General features: G+C 56.0%; 1 protein-coding gene across 4 annotated transcripts in view; it reads left to right on the plus strand.

Moving 5' to 3' along the window:
- The window catches only part of SOX13 (SRY (sex determining region Y)-box 13), a 42,131-nt gene extending 15,395 nt beyond the window's left edge, over window positions 1-26,736 (plus strand). Inside the window, exons 1-14 of one of the 4 annotated variants that reach the window (XM_014549672.1) lie at window positions 7,285-7,443; window positions 13,094-13,292; window positions 14,623-14,734; window positions 14,817-14,903; window positions 17,429-17,601; window positions 17,981-18,049; window positions 18,425-18,539; window positions 20,871-20,956; window positions 21,094-21,256; window positions 21,637-21,746; window positions 21,879-21,975; window positions 22,229-22,372; window positions 23,243-23,459; window positions 25,100-26,736. In XM_014549672.1, the coding sequence (XP_014405158.1) occupies window positions 7,436-7,443; window positions 13,094-13,292; window positions 14,623-14,734; window positions 14,817-14,903; window positions 17,429-17,601; window positions 17,981-18,049; window positions 18,425-18,539; window positions 20,871-20,956; window positions 21,094-21,256; window positions 21,637-21,746; window positions 21,879-21,975; window positions 22,229-22,372; window positions 23,243-23,459; window positions 25,100-25,361 (1,842 nt within the window). In that variant the 5' untranslated portion in view covers window positions 7,285-7,435 and the 3' untranslated portion in view covers window positions 25,362-26,736. Of the gene's footprint in view, window positions 1-7,284; window positions 7,444-13,092; window positions 13,293-14,622; window positions 14,735-14,816; window positions 14,904-17,428; window positions 17,602-17,980; window positions 18,050-18,424; window positions 18,540-20,870; window positions 20,957-21,093; window positions 21,257-21,636; window positions 21,747-21,878; window positions 21,976-22,228; window positions 22,373-23,242; window positions 23,460-25,099 lie in introns of those variants that run through there. The other 3 variants (XM_014549674.1, XM_014549673.1, XM_014549671.1) reach the window with 3 other exon arrangements.
- Window positions 26,737-26,872: the final 136 nt, after the last annotated feature.

A 26,872-nucleotide genomic window follows, 5' to 3' on the forward strand; every position in this document is an offset into this window, starting at 1 on the left:
AGGCCTTCCCTCCATCTGTCACTGGAGCAGAATGGCTGTGACCCACTGGAGGCGGCGGTGGAGGTGTCAGTAACATAAATTGCATAAGTGGACCGTTTTGGCCATGGGCGTTGGTGAAGGAAACTGCGATGTAGCCCTGGCGTGGAAGATGTGCAGCCATTACCCATGGCTTTGTAAAGAGTGCTTCAGAATTTCCAACTTTTAGTGGCATGGAAACTCCCCTTATATGTTCTATTAAGTGTGTGTGTGTGTGGGGGGGGGGGATATAAAAACTTGCTGAAGAGCTCAGTGATGAAAAAGAAAACCACTCATGGAAAAAAAGATCTGGAGATGTGCCAAATTGTTATCAGCAGCCTCCTCTGGATTGATGGGAAATGGGTGGCTTGTTAATTTTTCTATTCTTTATATTATAAATTTTGCAGATCTTCTACAATGAGCACACATTCCTTTTATATTTAGAAAAGTTTGATAAGAAAATAAGAATGACGGCAGCCATGCATGAGGCATATGTGTTGCGGGGTCTATGAAGTGCATAGCTGCTCAGTGCTGTTGAGAGCCAGGCGTGAATGAGACGCTCAGGGAGCTGCAGTGGAGGTTGGGGACAGGTGGCACACAGGGACGCCCAGGAAATGCAGAAGTGATACCTAAGGGAGGTCAAGGGTGGGGCAGCCCTGTGACCTCCAGAACCAGGCCCCTGGAAGATGCTGTGGTAGGGCCCTGGCTTGGAATCCTTTTGTCTCTGCGTGGTGAGGGCAGGTGGCTGACCCCTCCCAGCTTTGAGCTGGTCTCCTGGTGTGGCTGGCAGGAGGGCGGCCTGCAACCTGTGAAACCAGGGCTTTTTGGGCCCCAAGTTAGCCTTTGACCTCTCTCGCATCAACGGAACTCGGGACCTGCCTGGGTCCCTTGACCCCATGCAGTGGCCCAGCAGAGATCGGGGGTTGCGGGGGGTGGGGGGTGGGGTAGGCAATTCAGGCTCCAGGAATGACTGTCCATGGCTCTTGGGACAGAGAAGCCAGACTAGTCCAGCGCTTAAAAGAAGGGACTCAAACTCAACAGCCAGTCTCTTGGTTCGGGTCACCACTCACTGGCTGTGACCTCGGGCAATTGCTTAGCCTCCTGAGGCCCCTGTGTCCTCATAGGTAAACAGATGCTGATAGTAACTGCATCTCAGGGCTGCTGAAAGCATTACGAGAACTAATTCCCACAGATGGCACTTAGCATATTGTGTGCTTGGTTCCTGTTCCCGTCGTCTGGTTGAGAGGTAGATTCTGACACCAGGCTGCTCGGGCTGCAATCACTTCTGTGAAGCAGAGATAATAATACCACCTACCTCAGATGATTATCATAAAGATGAAATACATCAATGTAAGTAAAAGTGATTCAAACAGTGCTTGGTGCCAAGTAAATGCTCAGTAAATGTTAGCTACGACCCAAGGGGGTCTTCAGCTACTGCACAGCAGTGACCCATTTGATGGCGGCTGGCATCTGCCAGCTCATCTGATTGTCCCCAGAGTCCCATCTGCTTGATTAGCGTCCATGACTCACGTGTTAAGTACTTTGAGTGTACAGTTATTATCTTTTTAAAAATATATATATTTTATTGATTTTTCACAGAGAGGAAGGGAGAGGGATAGAGAGTTAGAAACATCGATAAGAGAGAAACATCGATCAGCTGCCTCCTGCACATCTCCCTACTGGGGATGTGCCCGCAACCAAGGTACATGCCCTTGGCCGGAATCGAACCTGGGACTCTTCAGTCCGCAGGCCGACGCTCTAGCCACTGAGCCAAACCGGTCAGGGCTACAGTTATTATCTTATTATTATTAGCATTGTGGGCTCCAGAGGTTAAGATCCCTCCCCATATCCTACCTCACCCCACCCCTTTGCCAGAGCTGGCTCTCTTCTTGCTTGGGGTGGTCCAGCCTCAGTTGGCGCTGGAAGTCTGGGTCCCAGGCTGGAAGTGGGGTGCAGGCTGGCTGCCTTGGGGGTTGTGTGCTGAGCATTTGGATGAAATCGGAGAAGATGCTGCTGCTCTCCTCCCCTTGCTTCCCTGCCCTTTTGAAAAGGAGTCAGAGCCAAGAAAAAACATAACCCATAAATAAAGGGGACCGTGAAAATAAAAAGAAAAAGAAATCTTGCTTTTGCGGCAGGCTTGGCTGTCGATGGGGCAGATAATGGGAGGAAACGTGGCCTTTGCCGAGAAAAAGAACGGAACAGTTTGTTCACTGGAAGAATGAATGCTGCTTGAGCCCGAGCAGCTGCACCGGTTTCCGATGAGCGAGCTCGTCTGGGGGAGATGCTGGTGATTAGGCCTCCACAGGCAGAGGGGGCGGCCACTCAGAACCCCTGCAGTGGGGGTGAGGGGTGGGGGGAAGCAGCAGACCTGAGTGGGGTGCCCAAAGGTGGTGAGGCCAGTGCGCCCAGGTCCAGCCCCTGGGGCTGCTGGTCACCTTGCTCCTCCATTGTCTGCTCAAGCTGTGGAGCTCGATGTTCATGGAGGTTCAAGGTCGGACCCTCTGGAAGCCCCAGGCCTTATCGGGAGTATATCTTAGGTGGAATCCTTAGGGAAGCACACCCAGGGAGGAGGGAGGCGGGGAGGAGGCAGGAAGCAGGAGGCGAAGAGGCTGAGGTGGATGTGCTGGTTCTGTGCTGAGGTCAGGTTCAAGGCTGTGCTCTGGCAACACTACCTGGTGGCCTTCTTGGAGACCAGGGTTTACCGACTCCTCTTTGTCTTGTACCACTCACCCGTCTTGATTGCTGGCCCATTTCCCCTGCCCCTGCACTGGGTGGCTGAGGCAGGAGGAGGGAAAGGAACTAGGGGAGGAATCAGATACCTTTGTGAGCCCCCAGGATGTAGTGTGGAGGTGCCCACTTTGAGAGGGGGCTGTGGGCTCACGGATGTGTGGAGGCTGATACTGGAAAGGTCTTGTGGACAAAAAGGGGCCACATGCTAACCTGATTAACTCAGGGAAGGCCTACATGGCGGCCTTGCAAAGTCAGAGACCTAAGGTAACCACAAAATATGGTCTAAAATTAAACTTTTTAATTAAAAAGCAGTTTATGGTGGGTAGTCATGTCTTAGGCCAGTATCTTCCTTGACAAAGATCAGCTTCGATCTTTACTGAGCCTGTTGTCTTTTTGCATCTCAGATAACATACCTTTGGAATGTCAGGGTAACTTGTAACTTCCCTTTCTCTGGTCCCCTCAGGGCACAATAAATGGCAGGGAGCAGCCCACAGATTTCCTCATTGTTATTGTTATCTTAATTATTGTTGTGGGTTTTTTCCCCCCAAACATTTGTATTGATTTCAGAGAGGAAGGGAGAGGGAGAGCTAGAAACATCAATGATGAGAGAGAATCATTGATTGGCTGCCTCCTGGGGATCGAGCCCACAACCCCGGGCATGTGCCCTTGACTGGAATCGAACCCGGGACCCTTCAGTCCACAGGCCGACGCTGCTCTATCCAAGCCAAACCGGCCAGGGCTATTAATTGTTGACTGTTAACTATCCTGCACCCACCTAAGAAAAAATAAGTATGTGCCTATCATTTTACTTTTTATCCAATCCCAGAGGTTTCCCCACTTTGCTTTTTCTTGCCTCCCTAATCTATCACCAGTGGAGTTCATGCAACCCACTTATGGCTCCTTTTGATGGTAATGTTTTATAAAACAAGGTGAAAAAACCACCATTCTCGGAGCATTATCTCAATACATTGAGGTTCTGCTTTCCGGCAACTGTCGACAGCATGGCTCAAATACTAGTAAACTCACAAAAAGTCTTTACAGGTTTGACCGCTCTTACGCTGACAGTCCCCAAAACCTAACACTGGCTTGGGGCTGAGTGCTCTGCCGGCAGAGGTTCCTTGGAAGCACGATCATTCATTCATTCATTCATTCATTCATTCATTTGACCGCAGCAGTACTAAGGGCCAGTCTACTATGGGCCAGGCATTGTGCTAAGCATTTTATATACAACACTTACTCTAAGAAGCCGTGGCATAAAGAGGTTACGTCTCAAGTGCTCCCTGGCTCCTACTTAGAGCAGTATGGGATTGGGGTCCTCACTTCTCCCGCCACCTCGATTATGATGGCAACGTCCATTACAGATGTTGCACGTGGCCGTGTGCCAGGCATTGCCTTTGCCTGTATGGTATTGCTTCTTCCTCACAGCCACACTGTGGGTATATATTACCAGTCCCGCCTGGAGACAGAGTGGTGGGCTGAGAGAGGAAGTGGGCGTACTACTCGCATGTCTCAGAGCCTCCGCGTCACTCTGTCCTTGAGACTTCATCCAGCCTGGCTCCCACTGGAGCCTTCTCCTCTGTGGTCGTTCCTCTAGCCCAGTGCTGGCGAACCTATGACACGCGTGTCAGAGGTGACACGCGAACTCATTTTTTTGGTTGATTTTTCTTTGTTAAATGGCATTTAAATATATAAAATAAATATCAAAAATATAAGTCTTTGTTTTACTATGGTTGCAAAGATCAAAAAATTTCTATATGTGACACAGCACCAGAGTTAAGTTAGGGTTTTTCAAAATGCTGACACGCCGAGCTCAAAAGATTCGCCATCACTGCTCTAGCCCCACAGGGGGCGCCGCAGGGGCTGGCGGAACATTCACCCTCGGGCTCGGGGGCTCTGGAGGAGATGTGGGGGCTGAGTGGCTCAGGAGTTCTGCAAAGCTTTTGGTCATCAGCCGGGAAGGGCAGGCACGTTGGCTTGGCCAGATAGGTAGGTTTCCCTGGCCAGTTCTGGTCCTTTCAGGCAGTCCGCTGCTTGTGGGGCCTGGACCCCTGACTCGGCTTCGGCACCTGCCGGGAGATTCCAGGATGATTGGGAACAGTGACAGGGCGACCTGCACGGGGTTGAGAGGGTAGAGAGGGAGACCTACAGGGGGCAGATGGAGAAGGAAGAGGGCGACATGCCCACGCTGGGGTGGAGGTGGGGGGAGCTTCCCCAAAGTGTGGTGGGGAGGGATCAGGGAGCCTGCTTTATTTCTGCTTTTGGCAAACATCACATTCGATCCTCCTAATAATTTTTCAAGATGGTTATTATTTGGCTGGTTTTGGAGTTGGATAAGTGGACACTTCCCATGTTCATTCACACAGGGAGCCTGTGGTGACAACAAAGCCCATTGTCTGTTAGCCTCGCCAGGACGCCTCCCAGCCGTGCGGGAGGGTCACACCTGCCCAGAGCCAGGACGGCCTGCTGCCGGGCGGGACCTCTGGGGAGGGAGACAGAGACAGCCTTCTCTGCTTTAGGTCTCTCTCCCTCCTTCCTTCCCTGAACACACATTCTGCCCCAGATTCTTGAACTGTGTGTTACCTTCTAATCGCTAAGTAGGTGTTGGAACCTTCATTTCCACACAGAGAAGCCAGGGTTTGAGAGGCGAGGCTTCTCCGTAAGTTCCCACAGTGGCCCTGGTTTCTTCGGACTAATTCTTCCTTGGCTGTGACTCAGGTTGAAAACAACTCGAATCCTGTACCCGGTGACAGTGGCAGATCTGCCTGCTGGACCGGGCCCTGTCCCCTGGGTGGAGGGAGAGTGGGGCCAGGGCATCGGTGAGGCCGGGGCTCAGCCACCTCTGCTGGCCTGGGTGGGGCGGGAGTGAGTGGCGAGCCCCCACTCAGCAGTGAGTCTGAGTGAGTGCTCGCTCTACCGTGGCATGCTTTTATTTATTTATTTTTTAAAAATACGTGTTTTTATTGATTTCAGAGAGGAAGGGAGAGGGAGAGATAGAAACATCAGTGAGAGAGAGTCATTGATCTGCTGCCTCCTGCACACCCCACACTAGGGATGGAGCCGCAACCCGGGCATGTGCCCTGACCGGGAATCGAACCGTGACCTCCTGGTTCATAGGTCGATGCTCAGCCACTGAGCCACGCCGGCCGGGCTGTTTATTTTTTTGCCTCCCTTCCTTTGGTCAGTATTCAGAGCTATCCCAAAATATTGCTATCCCAGAAGAAGCAATACCATACAGGCAATATTCAGCCCAGAGCAGGGAGGCCTTTGACCAGGCCAGTCAGGCCCAGCTGCATCGTTTCTGCGGTGCCAGCCCTGCCTGGGACACAGCGTCAGGTCCCGAAGGCAGGAAGGCCCCAGAGAAGGGACCCCTGGGGACCTGTTTACCTCTTCTCTGTTTTACCCAGGCTGGGAGGGCGTACATCTCCCTGGGAACCGCCGTGGCACTGTTGGAAGGCCCCTCTGTCCCTTCTTTCTTTTCCTTGGCTCTCCCTCTGGGCTGGGAGCAGGCTCGGGTGCCGCGGAGGCCTGACAACCGGATGGGGCTGTGGATGGGAACATCACAGCTCCTGCCTCTCCCACCTCCTCCAGTCCTGCATGCCCTTGGGGGCGGGCAGGGTCAGCTACAAAGAAGCTCTGTCTGGAGCTGGGTTCTGCACCAGAGGTGGGGGTGGTGGTGAGGGTGCCTCCTCTTGCAGGCGCTGGGCATTCAGGGAGCCTCCGTTGGCTGGTGTTGGTGGCTCTGCCACCTTGGCCAGCCCAGAGCAGTCCGGGGACCGGGAAGTGTTGGCTGTGGCCCCCTCCTGAGCTGGCCTAACCAGGTGGGCGCCTGCCCTGGGCCCACAGAGGCTGGGCAAGGTGAGGGGCCTCTCAGGAAAGCTTTGTCTCAGCCAGCCCAGCCCCCAGCTCCCAGTAAACATCGGAGATAGGATCGGGCGGAGCCAGGAAGGGTGGCAGGGTGCGGCCTGGGAGAAGAATGGCAGGATGTGGCACCGGGGCACCGTTCTGGGCACCCACGCCTCGGGCTATTGTTCAGGGCTGCCTGAGGCTCTCAACTCTCTGGAGCTTTGAGAGGAAGTGCCATTCCCCTGGGACTCCGGCCCTGCCCCACCCCTGCGGCATGGCCCTCTCCCGGGCAATGCCTTTGGCACCACCCACTCAGGGCCAGCCTGGGACTGGGAGCCTGCCTAAGAGGGACTTGGTGTGTGCCTGGGGGTAGGAGGGTCTGCCTGTCTGTCTGTCTGTCCAGGCTGTCTTCCTGTCCCCGGGGTCTGAGTCACCCGTCATGCTTCGATGACTGGAATTTATCTCTGTCTTTATCTGCATCTAGATTTGGAGGTGGGGGGGTGGGGGCCGTCGTTGTGGAGGGAGGGCTGAGTGAAAACTCCTTTGATTCCAGTCCAGCTGGGCTGCTCGTTGGCTGATTGGGAGAGGAAGTGGCTGGTGATTTGTTTTGGGTAGAAGGGGCTCAGTGTGCGCGTCTGTGGGTGGGTGGGCCGGGCGCCGGTTGGTTGTGGGGAGGAGAAAAGGAGTCGGCACCTGTAGTGCTCTGAGCCACGGGTCCTCTGTGGAGGGCAGGTGCTTCTGTGCCTCGTCCTGGGCACTGGATTGGGGCCCCAGCTGAGACTCAAGGTTCTACAGCATCAAGGGTGAGGATGGCTGGAGCCTCTCCCCTTGGGGGCCTTTACCTGTGATGCTCAGGTGAGAGAAGGCCAAGGAGAAGGAGGCAGCAGAGGGGGGGCCTGGGGCGGGTTCCTGCAGAGGGAAGGGAGGGTAGAGCAGGGATGCTGTTCATGTCCCTGCTGGTTAGGCTTCTCTGACTCTCGAGTTCTGAAGCAGCACTGCCCCCAAAGCCGTGTGGACTTGACCTCCCCAGGCCTCGGTTTCTCCATTTATAAAATATGGAGTAAGTCTGGGCCAGAGGGAGGTCAGGTCCACGGGAGCACTTCCTCCAGAGTGGGTGGCCGCTGACCAGGACCCGGTGGGACCTGGGGGAGCCCAGTAACTCGCATCTCCTGTGGGCCGAGTCCTTTGGCTCCTGGGTGGCTGGGGCGAGGGGTGTGTGGCTGCTGAGCTTAAAACCTCCTGTGGAACCACGTGGATGGTTGCAGCGTGGAGCACGCTTGGTAAGAAAGGGGTGAAGGAATTTGAGGGGGTTTTTAAGTCTCTGTAGGGAAGACTCCCACAGAGTTTTAAAATCTGAAAGTTACGGGCAATGTTTTCACCTGTCCCAAGGTAAAAACCAAAGGAAATGGACTTGCTTTGCTGCTGGGAGATTTAGGTCACCCACAGGAAGATCTTAGATGCGAGGAAAAGGCAGCTGAGGATAACCGTGTGGGAGGTGGGGCTGTGGGAGGGAAGCCGCCCAGAGCAGCATCTGTCTAGTAATGAGGGTAATTGTAGCTGTCACTTGTGATGCATCCAGGTCTGCCTTGCGTTATGCTGCTGAGCTATATTCTACTTTCTGATCGTTGCACGAATATTTATTGAGCACCTACTCTCTGCTCCAGACACTGTGCTAGATTCTGGGGCCACAGGGATGAGCAAAAACAGTACCCTGAGTGGGGTTGAGTGGTTCTCGGGCCACTGGGTGAGTCACAAATAAATTAAGCATGTGAAGGTGTCATTACCAGCTATGATAAGTACTTTGAACACCAAGTTCAGGGTGCCATGAGAATGTGAAAACGGGCATATATTGCAGGGTCTGGAGTGTTAGTGGAAGGCTCATCTCTTCATAGTGGGTTTTTAAATTTCCATCGTACTGAGGAGGAAACCGGTTCAGAGAAGTTAAGGCACTTGCTCAAAGTTGCACAGCAATTAATTGGGCTGAATTGGGTTTCAAATGCACTCGGGTCTGCGAGACCCCACAGGCTTTTCTCTCAGCCACTGGACTCTAGGTCAGTGATGGCGAACCTATGACACGCGTGTCAGAGGTGACACGCGAACTCATTTTTTTGGTTGATTTTTCTTTGTTAAATGGCATTTAAATATATAAAATAAATATCAAAAATATGTCTTTGTTTTACTATGATTGCAAATATCAAAAAATTTCTATATGTGACACGGCACCAGAGTTAAGTTAGGGTTTTTCAAAATGCTGACACGCTGAGCTCAAAAGGTTCGCCATCACTGCTCTAGGAGCATCCTGGGCTATGCAACAACGTGATGGTGCTTACCCTGTATTATTCCATCTTCATAGACTCCTGTGCGGTCTGGTCTGGGTTCTTTTTATTGTTAATCCTCACCCGAGGATATTTTTCCATTGGTTTTTAGAGAAAGTGGAAGAGAGAGGGAAACACAGGGAGAAACATCGAAACATCGATGGGAAAGAAACAACATCGATTTTGGTTGCCTCCACACGCCCTGACCAGGGCCCAGGCTGGGAGGAGCCTGCAACGGAGATATGTGCTTTGACCGGAATTGAACCCCGGGACCCATCAGTCACTCTATCCACTGAGCCAAACCGGCTAGGGCCTGTCTGCGTCTTATACCCAATATATGGTTGAGGAGGCAGAGGTTCAGAGGTGAATTAACTTGCCTACGGTCACACAAGTCAGCTGGTCGTAGGGCAGGAATTTGAACCCAGGTCGTTAAACCCAAAGCCTGTGCGCTTTCCACTCTATTCCACCCCAACCCCGGGTACCCTGCTTTACAAAGACCTCAGAGGTCAAGCAACCTGTACAGCAAGCATGTCAAACTCGCAGCCCGCGGGCTGCATGCCTTGTTTATTTGGCCCGTGTTAGCCTTTGAATTTAAGATGCTTGCTGTACAGGGACTGTCAGCTGCAGTGACAGCAGGGCTGTGTCAGTTCCGTACCCTGCATCTGGTTGTCCCTTGATTAGTTTATCACACATGACTTTTGCTCTGCATTCGCAAAGAGCTGGGATGGTGGGGGTCCAGAACCTGGTACCCACGTTCCTTGGAGAGACTTTCCTTTCTGTGGGCCTCAGGCCGTGAAAGGGCAGGAAGGCTCTTCTTGAGCAGCTGTGCTCAGGGGGCAGAGGAAGGAAAAGAGGGGTCCAAGGACCTTCTTCCCCAAAGCTGAGACCCGGGAGGTGCCTCCCAGAGGACCCGTGGGGCCGCACTGTTGCTGCTCCATCAGCCCTCGGGCGCAGGGAGGGCCGGCCGAGAGCCAGTGCCCAGCGTCGGACGCGAGTCCGAGCCCGTGGGAGTAAAGGGCCATTGTCTGGGCAGCAGGCTCTGGCAGGGTTATTCGGTGGGCACCCCGGCCTGGTGAACAGACGGACGCCTCCCAGCCAGCTTGGCTGGTCACCAGAAGCCATTTTCTTTGTTACCAGACGCTGGGCCAGAGGCCAGGCTGAGCCAGGGCGAGCTCCAGGAGACGGGCTCCCAGGAGATAGGTCATCACAGAGCCCACGGAGGACTCTGGGGGCGAGGTGTGGGCGGGAAAGGCCATCGAGAGGAGGGACGTGTCCGAGGGCAGCAGTGCCCACGGGAATAGAGTGTGAGCCACACGGGTCACTACCTTTTCTAGTGTAGCCTGACGGAGGAGCAGGTGGGTGAACCTTCACCGGTGTCTTACTTAACCCGACGTTTACAAATTAGTGTCAATGCAACAGAACCAGCTCTTTTCAAGCTACTTTACGTTCTGATGCTTGAAAGCCCAGGTGTATTTCACACTGAGCCCGTTGCCACTGGGACCGGGCAGTTGTACGTTCTCAGTAGCTTCGCGGGCCAGCGGCTGGGCTCATTCAGACGGAGAATGCCCTCCTCTGCCTCCCCTCCAGCTGGGGACAGACCGACGGTCAGCAGCTGGCTCTGGGGAGGCGGCAGCCCAGTTCCACCCAGGCCTGGAGGCCCCGGACCCGCTCGCCGAACCACGCGTTGCTGTGTGGGTTCTCGGCTGGGCTGCTGTGGGAAGAAAGGCTGGGCGGAGGGAGCCGGAAGGCCACGAGGTTGGGACCGAATGGAGGAGAAAGGCCCTTCGGACCCAAGTCCAGAGAAGGAGGCAACCCGGTGGCCTGCCCTGCCCTGCCCGGGCCAAGACCGGCAGAGCAGTGGGTGTGGGCCGAGGTGGTGCGGCCAGCGGGCGGGATCAGAGCCCACAGGCCCGCATTGTTCGCCTGTCACACTTCCTTTGGCTTTATTGCCTTTGTCCAACACCCTATTGTCTGGTTTCCTTTTGTCCCCCTTTCAGCGCCGCTGCCTTTTATTTCCCAGCCTGCCTGGTTGTTTTCATTTCTTTTGTCTGAAGTTCCTGAGAGGAAGGTTTTATTTTCAGCGGTTTGATTAATTCACAGCTTGAGCCGGGGTTTGTTTGTTATGTAATTGCTGCCCTCAGCTTCAGGATAATACCCCCCCCTCGCCCCCACCCCAACCGGCCGCCCGCTTGGACCTGGCTCTGCACCCCTCCCTGTGCCCGGATGGGCTGAGCCGCCCACTTCCTGGATGCTCTCCAGGTCCCCGGCTGGTGGGAGGGCACCCGGAGCTGGACCCCAAAGCCCTGGTGAGCTGGTGGTTGTGGTCTCGGCTCCTGGGCCGGCGCTCCCAGGGTCAGGCCTGCCCCTCCCTCACCCTGCAGTGTCCTGTCCTGGGTCCCGCACCAGCCCCAGGGCACCCTGCCCTCTGCAAGTGGCAGCAGAGTCTGGGCTGACCTGTAGGATGGCACCAAATCAAACACATCTTACTCAGCTGTAAGGCCTTTTCACTTATTTAGTGTGTTGTATGCGGCACATTCTGTCATGTATTACGGGTCACGAGAAACATTGAGTTGCACAGAGTTGATGCACTAGACAGATGCAGTGCACCTGCAGTTTAATTTAAGGGATGTTTTACTACATCTGATTTTTGCCTGGCACTCCCCTCCTTAAAAAATGAATGCCCACGTAAAAACAACTTTATTTAACAATGCTTCTCGAAGCGGTATGTTTCAGAACCACCTGGAGGGCTTGTTAAAACAGGTCCCCGCCCCACCCGCAGAGCCTCTGGTTCGTGAGGGACCCATGACTTGGCCCCTGAGCCTCCAGGCCCCGCTGAGGTGGTTTTCCTTGTGCTGCATCATCCCAGCTGGCCGTGGTTTAACGGGCCACGTAGGTGCTTACTGCTGCCTGGCAGTGTTCCAGACACGGTACAATAACAGTTCCCAGCCCATTTCACAGATGAGGAAACTGAGGTGTGGAGAGGATAAGTTACTCACTCAAGGTCACTCGGCAGCTAGTTGAGTGTCCAAGGCAGGACCCAGGCATTACTCGGTGGAACCTGCTGTGGGACGCCGCTGGCCTCGTCTCGGTGACTTTGGAGGGTGAGCAGGGGAGCTGTGGGGATCTGTCTGCCTCTCTGGCCCTGAGCCTGGCATGACCCCTGGCAACCCCTCCCCAGGACCCTGGGATTGCCCTGCCACTCTAGAGGTGACAGGTGGGGAGGCAGGCAGCAGTGGGAGCAGAGTGCTTAAGCCAGGGATCGCAGATGCCTGCTGGGCCAGCTCTCACGGAGACTGTAGCTACATCAAAGGACACGTTTTTCTTAAAGCCCCTCATCCACCTCTCAGCCTGCTCTTTTCCCACTTTTGGTAGATACGTGGATATACGAAATAGTTCTGTTTTATCATCTCTACTATGAGGAAAACAGAGGATAACCGTATGACACAGGGTAGCTGATCCTTGGTTTCCCTTTTCGGGAGTGGTAGAGAGTGGTGGGGAGTAAGGCAGACTGGCCTGTCCATGGGGGTACCTCGTTTCCAGCCAATTGCTGCCACAGACCGACTTCAAGAGAAGTTAAAGCCCTGACCAGTTTGGCTCAGTGGATAGAGCGTCGGCCTGGGGACTGAAGAGTCCCAGGTTCGATTCCAGTCAAGGGCATGTACCTTGGTTGCGGGCACATCCCCAGTAGGGGGCGTGCAGGAGGCAGCTGATCGATGGTTCTCTCTCATCGATGTTTCTAACTCTCTATCCCTCTCCCTTCCTCTCTGTAAAAAATCAATAAAATATATATTTAAAAAAAAAAAGAAGTTCAAATCCAGATTTTGTGCCTGTGTGGGATTGATTTTTAAATTTTGGTAACATTACAAATATGTGTACACTGGGGGCCCCCAGTGGGAGCTTCCGTCTTGTATGAGTGCCTGTGTGGGACCCGCTGGGGCGTGTATGATGCCTGTGTGGGACCCGCTGGGGCGTGTATGATGCCTGTGTGGGACCCGCTGGGGCGTGTATGATGCCTGTGTGGGACCCGCTGGGGCGTGTATGATGCCTGTGTGGGACCCGCTGGGGCGTGTATGATGCCTGTGTGGGACCCGCTGGGGGGTGTATGATGCCTGTGTGGGGCTGGGGCGGGGGGAGGAGGAGCTGCCCTGGGTCTCAGGATGCGCCTCGTTCACTCTGCCCTCCTCCCTCAGGATGTCCATGAGGAGCCCCGGCTCTGCCCAGCTGGCCCTGGATGGCGGTGGCACCATGGTGAACTGTGCCGTCAAGTCCGAGGGGAAGCAGGAGCCCTGCCACGAGGCCCCCCAGGGCTCGGCTGCCACAGCTGACCCCCAGCCCGGAGACCCAGCCCGAGCCTCCCAGGATGGTGCTGACCCCCAAGCTCTAGCCCAGGTGCCCAGCGCTTTCCCAGGGGCTCCTGGGTCAGTGTCCCCACCACATCCATGCACCACCCCTCCCCTGCCCCCAGCTCCCCAGCTGGATGGAGGGGCAGGCAGAAATGGTCATCTCTGGGGCAAGACTTAGGTGAGTGGGGAGGAGCTGCCAAGTCCCTGGGGGCCACCTGTCCGCGTGGACATGGACGCTCACCTGTGTGGCCAGTCCTTACCCCAAGGACTAGTTGGGAAGATAGGATACTTACACTCAGAGTTTAGCTTAGAGGTAATCTACCAGCCTTTTCATCTGATTTAAGAAAACCAGCCTTATAACCACAGCCAGGGTTAAGTTGCCATTAGGACAACACAATTCCTCCTCCTCAAAATGAAGGAGCTGAACTACAGGAGCAGTAAGGATTCTGGCAGCTCTGAGGAATTCTGTGATTCCATGTAAGAGATGTAAAAAGGGAATGAATATATAATTAAAAGCCAAGTGAGGAGAAAATAGGAGAGCTGTAGGGTTCTTTCTGAGCAGGGGTCCAGCCTGGGGGCGTGTGTGGGAGCAGGTTAGGAGGCTGGGTGGTGATCAGGGGAGGCTTCCTGGAGGAGTGGGGCCTGAAGCTGGATCTTAGAGGAGAAGAGTCAGAGAAGAGGAGAGAGGGGTCGGTGTCTACACATTGCGGACCAGTACTTTTATTGCTAGCTTTACCCAGTGGCCAGATAAGTTTCTGTTGAACGAGTACAAAAAACGTTTTACATAAATGTTAAAGGCACTCTACAATTAAATGCCCATTGCATTTTGAAGTTATTTATTACATGTTCTTACAAGCTAACATCTTTTTAAAGAATTCTCGTGATTGGTCACAAGCCTCAGAACAGAAAACACGAGAATTCTCGTGATCCATCCGCAGTGTGTTGGGTGGGGTCTTGGGGTGACCCACCTGGGTGGAGTGGTGGGTATGTGTATGCAGCTTGGGGTGACCCACCTGGGTGGAGTGGTGGGTATGTGTATGCAGAGGAGCAATAAGCTGGCTTTTGGCCACAGGCATTGGCTCCCTTTCTTCCAGCACAATCCCGTGACGGGTGTGTTTCCATTCTCAGCAGAGGCAGAGGCAGGTTCAGAGAAGTTCAGGGACTCATGTGAGATCCAGGACCTGAGTCATAGCCTGGACTGAGCCTGGTCGCTTATCTTTAAGCCTTTTATTCTCTTTAGGAAATCAGGCAAATCAGAGCAAAGGTAGGGAAGGTGGGAGGGAGGGCCCCACAGTGTACATCTGCGGGGTGCTCGGCCCTGGCGGCAGCCTGCCCCCCTCTCCTGGAGGTGACAGTGGCATCCGGTGTGTCCTTAGGATTGCAGCTCACCAGAGAGCAACGTGTCCCCAGAACCCAAGAGACCAGGCGACTCTGAGGCTGCTTCTGGGAGCCAGGAGAAGCTGGACTTCAACCGAAACCTAAAGGAGGGTAAGCGTCTGCCTTATTGGAGATGGGCCTGGGCGGGGCGGAGTGGGGACAGTGTGGTCCTTACGCCTTTGGTGCCTTCCAGTTGTGCCGGCCATCGAGAAGCTGCTGTCCAGTGACTGGAAGGAGAGGTTTCTGGGAAGAAGCTCGGTGGAAACAAAAGATGTCAAAGGTGAAGGCCCTGGGGGCGGGCAGGACAGGGGAGGGATGGCTGAACCCCTGCCCCTTCTCCCAGCCTGACCACGCAGTCTAGGCCTACAGGGCAATTCTCGGGGCTCTCTGCTCTCAGAGCTGGCCTGTGCCGCCGGACTCCTGCCTGCCTTCCGGTCAAGCATGAGTTCTGCTCACTCACCCCCGGGCGGGAGAGGCCTGGCGGGAAGGGAGTCTCCTGGATATGGGTTCCGGCTCTTAGCAGGGACCCTTGTGACCTTGGCACGTCGTTGCCACTTCCCAGGTCTAACTATAAACTGACCTGAACATTCCTTTTCACTTTTGAAAATGATTTCTAGGTCACAGGACCCCACTGAGTGACCTAAAGGGTGCTGAGTGGTTCATTGGAGATCATTTTCCCCATGCGGTTGATCGCACACAGGGCGCTTTATTTATTTGCAGGAGAAAATAACCAAATTTAATACATACATATGTATGGGGACCCCACCTACAGGAGAGAGTCAGGGACCCCACTAGCAGGAGAGGTTCAGAGATAGAAAGGGGGAGTGAGGTTATAAGACACTGAGCCAGGGATGCGGTGAGATGCCTTGGGAGCGTCACAGGGCCACTGCAGGATGCCAAGAAGAGCAGATGTTCAGTAAATAAAATGTTTCCCTGTCATATAGGTGGGTTAAAAGGAGATTGCTGCTGATAATTTCTTATTATGGGCAAGGCCCCTCATTCAAGTTCTTTTAGGAAGTTACTAGTAAAAGGTAAAATCTTAGCCTGAGGCCAAGATTGCCTTTAGCTCAAAACCATCGCAAACCGCAGCAGCACGTGTTGGGGTGGCCAAAGTCGTATCTCATTTCAGGAGGCAGGGTGCCTGTGGGCTCCCAAAGTCATGCCCATGGTGCAAGCAACCAGGTTTTCATTAAGAGGCAGCTATGGAAACAAAAGAAAAACCAAGGTTAATGATTGAAGCAGACTGTAATCTCGGTTTCTGAGTTCTGAAGGCAGGCAGTTAAGATTTCTAGATGTCTGGCTCGAAGCATCTTCAGATGGAGCGAAGGCAGTGAGTGGTCTGCATGTGAATGTCTGGTGATCTTCCTGCTGCCGGCACAAAGATTGTCCGGAGATGAGCTGTTGGGGTGACTTCTCTGAGGTCTACATTAAGTTGTCCCTCTTTAGCTTCTGTGGCCTTGGGAAAGGGCGATTTTTAGTGCTCAGTGATTCAAAGTCAAACGATGGGAAAGTGAAAATGTTAGTTTGAAGGGTTGCAGTCAGATATTTAAGAAAACAAAAAACTCAGGATCCAGTCCAGTTTATAGGTAGAAAATCTTAAAAACTCAAAAGACAATGAACAGCACTAGAATCTCATATCCACAAGGTCTATTATAGTTTGTATTAAAACATATTTTCTCTCTAAAATCACTCCCATCTTTACCAAAGAAAGCCACATTAAGACTTGTAAAATTAGTCTAGTTTCAGTAAATTTGGCCTGATTATTTGTATAAGTTCAGCAAGAATAGTAATTAATCACATAGCTTCTTTTTAAAAAAAATATTTTTTTAAAATTAATTTCAGAGAGGAAGGGAAGGGGAGAGAGATAGAAACATCAATGATGATATAGAATCATTGATTGGCTGCCTCCTGCACGCCCCCTACTGGGGATCAAGCCCACAACCTAGGCATGTGCCCTTGACTGGAATCGAACCTGGGACCCCTCAGTTTGCAGGCCGAAGCTCCATCCATTGAGCCATACCAGCCAGGGCGCCACTAGTTGTCTTGACCTTGCCTGCTGACGGGGGTGGTAGGGTCAGGGCTAATTCCAAGACGTTTTTCGCAAGGCCGTCCGTCGAGGTTCGTATGTCTTGCTCGGTGAAGCGGGCGTCTTCGTCACAGAGGACACTTTAAAGCAATGCAGATGCCCAGGTGCTACCCCCACCTACCGAGTGAACCCCAGAGGGCGTGGGCCTGGGCATCTGTATTTTCCAGAGACTCTGAGTAATTCCGAGGCACGGGGCCTTGGGCTGGCGCTTCTGCGTCTGCGTTGGCTAAGTTGGAGGGCAGGGAAGCACTAGCAGGTGTCGGTGGCCAGATCCTGGACTAAAAGTTTTGCATTCCTTGTCCTTCAACCCCGTGTGCTCACTTGTAGATTAAAAAACTCAAGCGCCGAGAAGTTGGCATCTTGCCAGCAGCTCCCAGGCAGGGTGGCTGCAAAGGGGCATTTGACCCCTGGTCTGTCTTGCTCCAAAGTCCGAGCATGTCCGCTGGGCCGTTCCTGGGGGATGGTTGTGCACCCTGACCCTGTGGCCCTGGGCACTTGAGGAGGTCCAAGGGGCGGGCAGGGCCCAGAGGCCCCACTGTTGGCATTTCCGGTGGCAGCTAGTTGTCCGACAGCACAATGCGGAGCCCCGTCCAGGGCAAGGCTCCTGTGTCAGCCACCTCTGTCGCCCCTAACGGGCCTGAGACTGAATAGTTGTTTCCTAAGGATCAGACGATGGCTGGCTGGACAGGTGAGCAACAGAAATGCTTCCCTTGGAACAGGGACCCAGGAGAGCCTGGCGGAGAAGGAGCTCCAGCTTCTGGTCATGATCCATCAGCTGTCCACCCTGCGGGACCAGCTCCTGACCGCCCACTCGGAGCAGAAGAACATGGCTGCCATGCTGTTCGAGAAACAGCAGCAGCAGATGGAGCTGGCCCGGCAGCAGCAGGAGCAGGTAGGCCTGCTCGGTGTGGCTTCCTTTCCAGGGGGCGGGACTCTCAGGGCCTAGAGGGGAGCACCTTGGCGGCAGGCTTTGCCAGTGTGGCCCCAGCGGGTGGGCAGGAGGGGGCGAAGGCTCGGGGGGGAGGGGGCGGTGGGCCAGGGCTGAGGGAGTCCCCCGTGGCTATTCGTAAGCCAGGTGGGGAGGGGATGTTGAAGGGTCCTGCCCAGCCCCCATCCCTGGCCTCTGGGGGAAGGAGAATAAATGCTGTGGGTTGGCAGTTCTGCTTCTTGCCCGCTCAGCTCTCCTCCGTGTCTGCGCTCTTGGAAGGCTGGGTGTAGTGGGACCTGGGGCCCGAGCCCACGCCCCCTTTGCCTCCTCTTCCCTCTGCCAGATCGCGAAGCAGCAGCAACAGCTAATTCAGCAGCAGCACAAAATCAATGTCCTTCAGCAGCAGATCCAGGTGATGAGAGGGGCGGGTGGGCGATGGGGGAGCTGGAGCTGAGGGTCTGGCATCTGCCGGGAGAGGGGCTGGGACATGGAGGGACAGGCAGGGTCCTTCAGACGTGACCCTGAGGAGGGGGCTCAGTCCCCTCCCCTCCCTTCCCCCATCTTCTTCCTCTGTTTCAAGGGAGGGGCTCAGAATATCTTCCATCTTCCTGCCAGCTGGGACCGAGGGCAGGTAGACAGCCCACGGAGGTGGCACGGGTCAGATAGATCCTTCGGAAGCCAGTCCCTGCCCCAGGCCCGGCGCCTCTCCGCCCCGTCTATCCTCTGTCCAGGGCCGACCAGCCGCTTGGGCCTCCGGGGCACTCACACAGGGTTTCTTTGCTCTCAGCAGGTCAATATGCCTTATGTCATGATCCCAGCCTTCCCCCCAAGCCACCAGCCTCTCCCTGTCACCCCCGACTCCCAGCTGGCTTTGCCCATCCAGCCAATCCCTTGCAAACCAGGTGAGTGTGGAGGGGAGGTCCCTGAGGGGCGGGGGGAGGTCCCGAACCACTCCATCCATGAACTTGGAGTGTAGTCTTTCTCGGCCTCGCCCAGTGGGAGGAGAATCCCTTGTTTCTGAATGTCACTGGGAGAATGAAAACTAGTACATTGGAAACCACAAGTGCTTTGCTTTCCACATTTAGCAGATCTTGCTCTAGTCTCCCCAGTTCTGTTACATTTACTGCACCAGAAAATTAATATCTTAAACGTTAACTCTGAGCCTCCGTCCATGTACGTCTCCCAAATGTATGCTTTTGTTCTCGCCTGGCCTCGTCACTCTCGCGCTCTGCCCTGTCCCTGAAACACCGACCGCATCAGGCGCTGTGTGGTTGTCGGATGGCCATGGGGGACACGGCGTGGACTTGGAGCTCAAGGAATTTAGTCTGGGGAGGGAGGGAGAAGTTTGCCAGCAACCAGGGGATCTGGGAAGGTGTCTTGAGGAGCTGGCGCTTGCCTGGGTCCTGGGAGAGTGGACTGTGAGGGTGGAGTGGGAGCTGAGGGTGGAGGGCACGGGCGAGGCGGTGCAGGCAGAGGCCCTGGAACAGAGGCGAGTGTGTGACCGGGTGGCGGGGACTTGCTGGGGAGGCAGTGGGACTGAGCGTGGGTTGGCTCTATTTTGTAGGCTGGGGGTGTGCTTGAACCCTTAGTAGAGGATGTGTTGTCGTGCTGGCTGTGGGGGACAGGGCATGGAGGGGACCCCCTGAAGGTAGAACACCAGTAGGCGGCTGCTGAGGGGACTCCAGCACTAGCAGGTGACAGCCTGACCGAGAGCAGTGACGGTGGGACAGAGGCAGCAATAGAAGTATTAGGCCACGATTATGGATTCCTTGTGGGTGGTCATGGGCAGGGCAGAAATCTGTATGCTGCCTGTAATGGCCCAGGAAGGGGAGTAGCTTTTACGTCAACTCCGGCCACCCTCCCTGTTCCGGGGAGTCCAACAGGTTCCCCACCACGCCTCTGGCCATGGGCACAGCTCCTGTTAGCCCCACGGACCCTGCCTTGAGGGAAGATTCCAGTAGGCTGGGGGGAGGCTGGAAGCAGGAGAGGGGGAGGGGAGGGGAGGGCAGCAGCACAAACCATGGCCATTCCAGGTGAACATAGAGCAGAGCCGCAGGGGTGAGGAGGGCAGGGGCCTGCTCAGGGGAGGGGCCACATACTTTCTGGACAAGGGAGGCATGAAATAAGCTGAGGAAGACCTGGACTGGCCAGGCTGCCACCTGCCTCGTTTGCTCCAGAATTCTAGCAGGGGGGAGGAGGGCGCAGGGGTGAGGAGGGCAGGGGCCTGCTCAGGGGAGGGGCCACATACTTTCTGGACAAGGGAGGCATGAACTAAGCTGAGGAAGACCTGGAGTGGCCAGGCTGCCACCTGCCTCGTTTGCTTCAGAATTCTAGTAAGGAGGGGGCCTGCAGGCCGACACATGCCCCTTCCCAGAGCCCCATCGCCTATAGTATGGGGTCCGAGCTCCAGAGCTAGGCCTTCACAAGCCCACCTTGCCCACCCTGTGCCCACCTCACTGCCCACATCCTGCTCTCATCCACCGCCACTTCAGCTCCCCGCGCGCCTGCCAGCGTCAGCTCACGTCTCAGCGCCCCCCAGGAAGCCTGCTCCAGTCCCTCCATCTGGAACAAAGTTCTCTCGAATGCTAGCTACTCCACCCAAATGACCCTGGGCCGTGTGGTTAGTGATTTGTATGCATGGCGCTCTCTCCATCTGAACTGTCAACTCCTTGATTCTGGGCCTGGCTGAGGAGGCTGAGGTAGACGAGGAAGAAGAGAGTGCCGTGCAGAGGGGAGAGGACAGGCTGAGGACCCGGGTGTAAATGTCAGTGCTCCCATTGACAGGAGCCCATTAACTCCTCCAGGTCTCTGTTCCCTTATCTGTAAAATGGGATCATGCCTTGAGCACCTATTATATACTGCACAGTAAGGATTATTGTGAGAGAATGCACAGGAGACAGGCTACACAACAGGTAGCTGCTTGTGTACCCTGCACACAGTAGGTCCAAAAGACAAGTGTCTGTAGAGTGAGTAGACGGTGTCCTGTTCTCGTTTCACCGTAGGCTTGGAACCCAGGCCCCGTGGCTGGGAAGGGCAGGACAGGTGATGATGCCTGTTGGCGAGCAGGCAGTGGTGGGGAGGGCTCAGGAGGTCCTTCGCAGCACCTCGGGCCTGGGGCGCAGTGGTTGGAAGCAAGCAGGGCCAGCTCCGAGCCTCGTGCGCTTCGTGCTGCTGGGACCTCGCCAAGCTGTCTATGCTCATCCTGCACTTTTCTCCTTGTGCCTTCTCCACAGTGGAATATCCGCTCCAGCTGCTGCACAGCCCCCAGGCCCCGGCTGTGAAGAGGCCTGGGGCCATGGCCGCCCACCACCCGTTGCAGGTACCGTTCCGCCCACTCCCCAGCCGGGCTGGTCTGCTGGCTGGCTGCCGCCTTGGCTGTTCTGGGCATGCTTATCCTCTGTCTGTCTGCGGGGGCCTCCCTGTGTCTCTCACCCTCTGCCTCTGGGTCTCCCTTAGGAACCCTCCCAGCCCCTGAACCTCACAGCCAAGCCCAAGGTCCTCGAGCTGCCCAACACCTCTAGCTCCCCCAGCTTGAAGATGAGCAACTGTGGACCCCGCCCCCCCAGCCATGGGGCTCCCACACGGGACCTGCAGTCCAGCCCCCCCAGCCTGCCTTTGGGTAAGCTTCCTACCTCCTGTACCTTTCCCTTAGCCCTCATCTAGGGGAGAGTATAGAGTGTGATATGACCTTGGGAATGACCTTTCCCCTCTAGGTTAGACTTGCTCTGTCTGGTCGGCCCCTTTTAGTTCCTTCCCCCCACCCCCACCATATCTGCCTGGCACCCTGGCCTCAGGTGGTTCAGGCCCCTGGGTTGCACAGTCTCAGGGCGTACTATCCTTACTTCCAGTCTACGGACCCCACAGCCAGTGTAAATGGCACCCCCTTGAGGATGTGCAGTGCAACAGCCCTGGGAAGGGGCCAGAGGGAGCACAGGAGGGGCATGGCATGGGGCGAGCCCTCAACTCCTCTCCCCTGTCCCTTCTCTTCCTGCCCCATAGGCTTCCTCGGTGAAGGGGACGCTGTCACCAAGGCCATCCAGGATGCTCGGCAGCTGCTGCACAGCCACAGCGGGGCCTTGGACAGCTCCCCCAGCACGCCCTTCCGGAAGGTATGGGCCCCCACTCCCCTGTGCCTGGCACAGGGGCGGAAGGCAGGGCTGGAGGCCACCAAAGGGAGAGGTGGGGGAGGGGAGTGGGGTGACAGAGGGAGGCTGATGTGCAGGTTGTCCCGTCAATCCCAGGACCTCATCAGCCTGGACATGTCCCCAGTCAAGGAGCGACTGGAGGAGACCTGTGTGCACCCACTGGAGGAAGTCATGCTGGGCTGCGACGTGGACGGTGAGGCTCTGGACCCTGAGCTGGGGGGCAGGAGGGCCCGCCTCTGCTTCCCACCAGGGCCAGAGTGGGCAGGTCATGTCTGTGGGGTCCCGTATGTATCTGTCTGTCCTTGGGCCCCTGGCCTGGCCTCTGCTGGGTGCTGTGGGAGCCCCTGGCGCGCCCTAGTGGTGAACTATGGGGTGCTCTTTCTGCTGGCCCCGAGACTGCCCTTCCCTATTCCTGCTGCCCCGCTGACTGCGCCCCTGTCCCCCAGGCTCCCGCCACTTCCCCGAGTCCCGGAACAGCAGCCACATCAAGAGGCCCATGAACGCCTTCATGGTGTGGGCCAAGGACGAGCGCAGGAAGATCCTGCAGGCCTTCCCGGACATGCACAACTCCAGCATCAGCAAGATCCTCGGTGAGGGCGGGGTCTGCGGAGCTCGGGGTCCCGGAGCCACAGGCCAGTGGGACAGGGTGGCGGGGGCCTCCTGGATCCACTTGGGGCTTGCGTGGTGACAGTCCACACCGTGTTGAACTCTGGTGGAATCTGATGGGGTGTGGGAGTCAGGCGGGAAGTGGGACAGCTGGGCCCTGGGGTCTTAAACCATTTAAAAAAATATATAAGCTTTTTATTGATTTCAGAGAGAGGAAGGGAGAGGGGGAGAGAGATGGTTGAAAAAACCATTGATTGGCTGCCTTCTGCACACCCCCTACTGGGGATTGAGCCCATAACCCAGGCATGTGCTCTCACTGGGAATTGAACTGTGATCTCCTGGTTCATAGGTTAATGCTCAACCACTGAGCCACACTGGCTGGGCAGTAGAAAGCGTTAAATGAGGTTTCCTGATCGGAGGCCAAGGTGGGGTGTAGGGTGGGGCAGGTGGGGTGAGAAGAGGGCAGTTGTTTTCAAGACAGAAGCCCCTTCAGTGTCTATTCCGGTCTCCTGTGAGCACAGACACCAGATACTCTGTCCTGAGCAGGGCGCCTGTTTATTGGGGGCCTGCGGTAGCTGCTCTTTTGTTTATGCAAATCCTGCAGACAAGAGGCCTCCCTCCCCGAAGTTGCTGGGTAGGTAGGAATGTGTGTGGGTGCTGTACCTTAAACTGACAGTTGGATGCCCATATACATGCCAACTTCATTCATTCATTTGCTCGAAGTCCAAGGAGCAGCCAAGTGCTTTCACATGTATCTGGGAATCAAAACCTTCCTGGCACCTCCGGGGCCTGCAGGGGGCTGGGGGTGGTCGGCAGAGCCCAGCGCTGACTGCCTGTCCCCGGGGCTGGGCCAGGGTCCCGCTGGAAGTCCATGACCAACCAGGAGAAGCAGCCCTACTACGAGGAGCAGGCCCGGCTGAGCCGGCAGCACCTGGAGAAGTACCCCGACTACAAGTACAAGCCGCGGCCCAAGCGCACGTGCATCGTGGAGGGCAAACGGCTGCGGGTGGGCGAGTACAAGGCCCTGATGAGGACCCGGCGCCAGGATGCCCGCCAGAGCTACCTGACCCCGTGAGCTGGCCCTCTCCCCAGCGGCTGAGACCGTGTGCGTGTGCATGTGTGTGTGTGTATGTGTGCACGTGTGCTGCTCTTGTGAGTGGCTGGGCGTTGATGTGTGACTTGCCTTTGTGACTACATGTGCCTCTCTATTGGCTGTGCGCATAGGTGTGTGTGTGTGTGGCTGGGGCTCCGTGTGTGGCTGCAGGGGCAGCTGTGTGGCGGGAACCTAGTGGCCCAGGATGTACATTTGTGACTGAGTGTGGGGCACTGGCATGCACCTGGAGAAATTGAGCCCATAACCCAGGCATGTGCTCTCACTGGGAATTGAACTGTGATCTCCTGGTTCATAGGTTAATGCTCAACCACTGAGCCACACTGGCTGGGCAGTAGAAAGCGTTAAATGAGGTTTCCTGATCGGAGGCCAAGGTGGGGTGTAGGGTGGGGCAGGTGGGGTGAGAAGAGGGCAGTTGTTTTCAAGACAGAAGCCCCTTCAGTGTCTATTCCGGTCTCCTGTGAGCACAGACACCAGATACTCTGTCCTGAGCAGGGCGCCTGTTTATTGGGGGCCTGCGGTAGCTGCTCTTTTGTTTATGCAAATCCTGCAGACAAGAGGCCTCCCTCCCCGAAGTTGCTGGGTAGGTAGGAATGTGTGTGGGTGCTGTACCTTAAACTGACAGTTGGATGCCCATATACATGCCAACTTCATTCATTCATTTGCTCGAAGTCCAAGGAGCAGCCAAGTGCTTTCACATGTATCTGGGAATCAAAACCTTCCTGGCACCTCCGGGGCCTGCAGGGGGCTGGGGGTGGTCGGCAGAGCCCAGCGCTGACTGCCTGTCCCCGGGGCTGGGCCAGGGTCCCGCTGGAAGTCCATGACCAACCAGGAGAAGCAGCCCTACTACGAGGAGCAGGCCCGGCTGAGCCGGCAGCACCTGGAGAAGTACCCCGACTACAAGTACAAGCCGCGGCCCAAGCGCACGTGCATCGTGGAGGGCAAACGGCTGCGGGTGGGCGAGTACAAGGCCCTGATGAGGACCCGGCGCCAGGATGCCCGCCAGAGCTACCTGACCCCGTGAGCTGGCCCTCTCCCCAGCGGCTGAGACCGTGTGCGTGTGCATGTGTGTGTGTGTATGTGTGCACGTGTGCTGCTCTTGTGAGTGGCTGGGCGTTGATGTGTGACTTGCCTTTGTGACTACATGTGCCTCTCTATTGGCTGTGCGCATAGGTGTGTGTGTGTGTGGCTGGGGCTCCGTGTGTGGCTGCAGGGGCAGCTGTGTGGCGGGAACCTAGTGGCCCAGGATGTACATTTGTGACTGAGTGTGGGGCACTGGCATGCACCTGGAGAAATGTGCCTGTGGATCCCATTTCTGACAAACTCAGTAAATATTCAGGGGTGCTATTCCTGACGTGACCAAAGCAAGCATTTAAACACAGTTTCCAAAAGTGGGGCTCAAGCACAGTCCTCCAGGAATCTCTTGAACACGCCCATGACCTGAGACTCCATGTGCGTGCGGGGCTGTCGCTGACAATGAATGTAGCCAGCAGATGGGGGCGGGGTGGGGAGTGAGAGGGCATGGCCTGAGGAGGCCTGGAGGGGAGCAGGTGGCGGGAGGTGAAGATGCCGAGTAACCCGCCTCTTGTCTGCCCTGAAGCTCGCAGGCAGACCAGGTGCAGATGAGCGCCCCGGAAGTGCTGTACCCTCGGGTGGCACAGCCCCCGGTGGAGCACTATGTGCCCCGAAGCCTGGACCCCAGCATGCCTGTCATCGTGAACACCTGCAGCCTCAGGGAGGAGGCCGAGGCCACGGAGGACAGGCACTCGGTGGCCGACGGGGAGATGTACCGGTACAGCGAGGACGAGGACTCGGAGGGCGAGGAGAAGAGCGACGGGGAGCTGGTGGTGCTCACAGACTGATCTGGGAAGACCTGGCCTCGGGCAGGGGGCAAAGCCAGCTCACCTGGACTCTGTTGGTACTTGGACTTGGGTGGCTGGACTTGGGTGTCCTTGTAGACACGGGCCCCCTCCCCACCACGCCTGCTGGCATGGCCACATGGCAGGGCCTGCATGGTGGTGATGGCTGAGCTCCTTGGTCTTCGGGGCTCATGGCCAGGGGACACTGTAGGACCCTCCCCCCCCCCGGCAGGTCTACCCCCCTGGGGGCATGGCAGCTTCAGACCCACCTCCCTGGAGCCACACGCTTCGTTTCCATTCTTGTCCTGGCTGGCCCAGCCCCCATGGGACCAACACCCCTCACGCCCCTCCACGTGCACACACGGCTCCTCTCTCACCAGGATCCCTTTGCACTCGTGCAAAAAGGTCTGGCTGTCCCTCTCTGTTTCATCGCCGCCAAGCCTGGTGCGCCTCTGGCTGCTGCGCGTGTGCACGCGTCTTCACCGTCATTCACTGCATATTTATTGAGTGCCCACTATGTGCCAGGCACTGTTGCTGAGTTCCTGTGTGTCCCTGGATGCTGTCTTGCTTCTCTGGGGGCCGCTTTCTGAGCTCTCTCTGTCCCCAAATTGCTACCTCTGTCAGTCTGGGTGTCTCAGGTTCTGTGCATCCTTGTGTGCGTTTCTCTGTCCCGTCTCTGCAGGGCCCTGTGTCTCTCTCCCCTCCTGGTGTCTGACTGCCGCTCTGCCCTGGTCACTCTGGGTCTCTGAAGGGCCCTGGGCCACCCTGGCCTCCCTGCCCCCCCTTTCACCCCCTCCCTGACTTGCTGGTGGGTCCCCACAGCCATTGTCCGTTCCCAGCAGCATGGGATGTGCTCGGCCTCCAAGGAGCTCCGTCCTGGTGGCCCAGACCCTGGCCCCATCCCAGTGCCAGGAGTGGGAGCAGGAGGACGGGTGGCGCCCCCTTCCTGTCAGTGACGAAAGCCCTGGAGAGCCGGCTCCCTCGGCACTGGTCTCCATCCCTCCCACACAGCTCTGCCCGCACCCTGCCTGCTCCTCCTCTACACCGGGGACCTGCCTCTGCTCCTGATCACCTCACAAGTTATTTCCTTAAGGAAATTAAGTCTCTTTGGAATGACTCCAAAGATCCAGGTGGGTCTGAGTAGGAAGGGAACCCCAAATCCCACAGGGGCAGGTGTGGAGTCTGTGCCTACCCTCATCTGCTCCCCAAAGCCCAACTTCTCTCCAGGCTGTTTCTTTTTTTATGACTGTAAACATAGTGCTTTATTTTGTTAATAATAAGATAATGATGAGTAACTTAACCAGCACATTTCTCCTGTTTACACTCGGGAATTTTTTGTTTTCTGTTGGTATAATAAAGGCGGACCATTTCAGAATCACGGGCCCTTGCACAAGGGAGCAGGGAGGCACCAGCTCAGGCACCACTGCCCCCTCGTGGCAGCTCGAGGGACCTCCAGGCGTTGGGCGGAGAGAAAACAGCCCCAGCAAGTAAGGGAGGCTCAGGCTCAACGCTCC

Source organism: Myotis brandtii, unplaced genomic scaffold (assembly GCF_000412655.1).
Source record: "Myotis brandtii unplaced genomic scaffold, ASM41265v1 scaffold566, whole genome shotgun sequence".
In the NCBI taxonomy this organism is placed as follows: domain Eukaryota; kingdom Metazoa; phylum Chordata; class Mammalia; order Chiroptera; family Vespertilionidae; genus Myotis; species Myotis brandtii.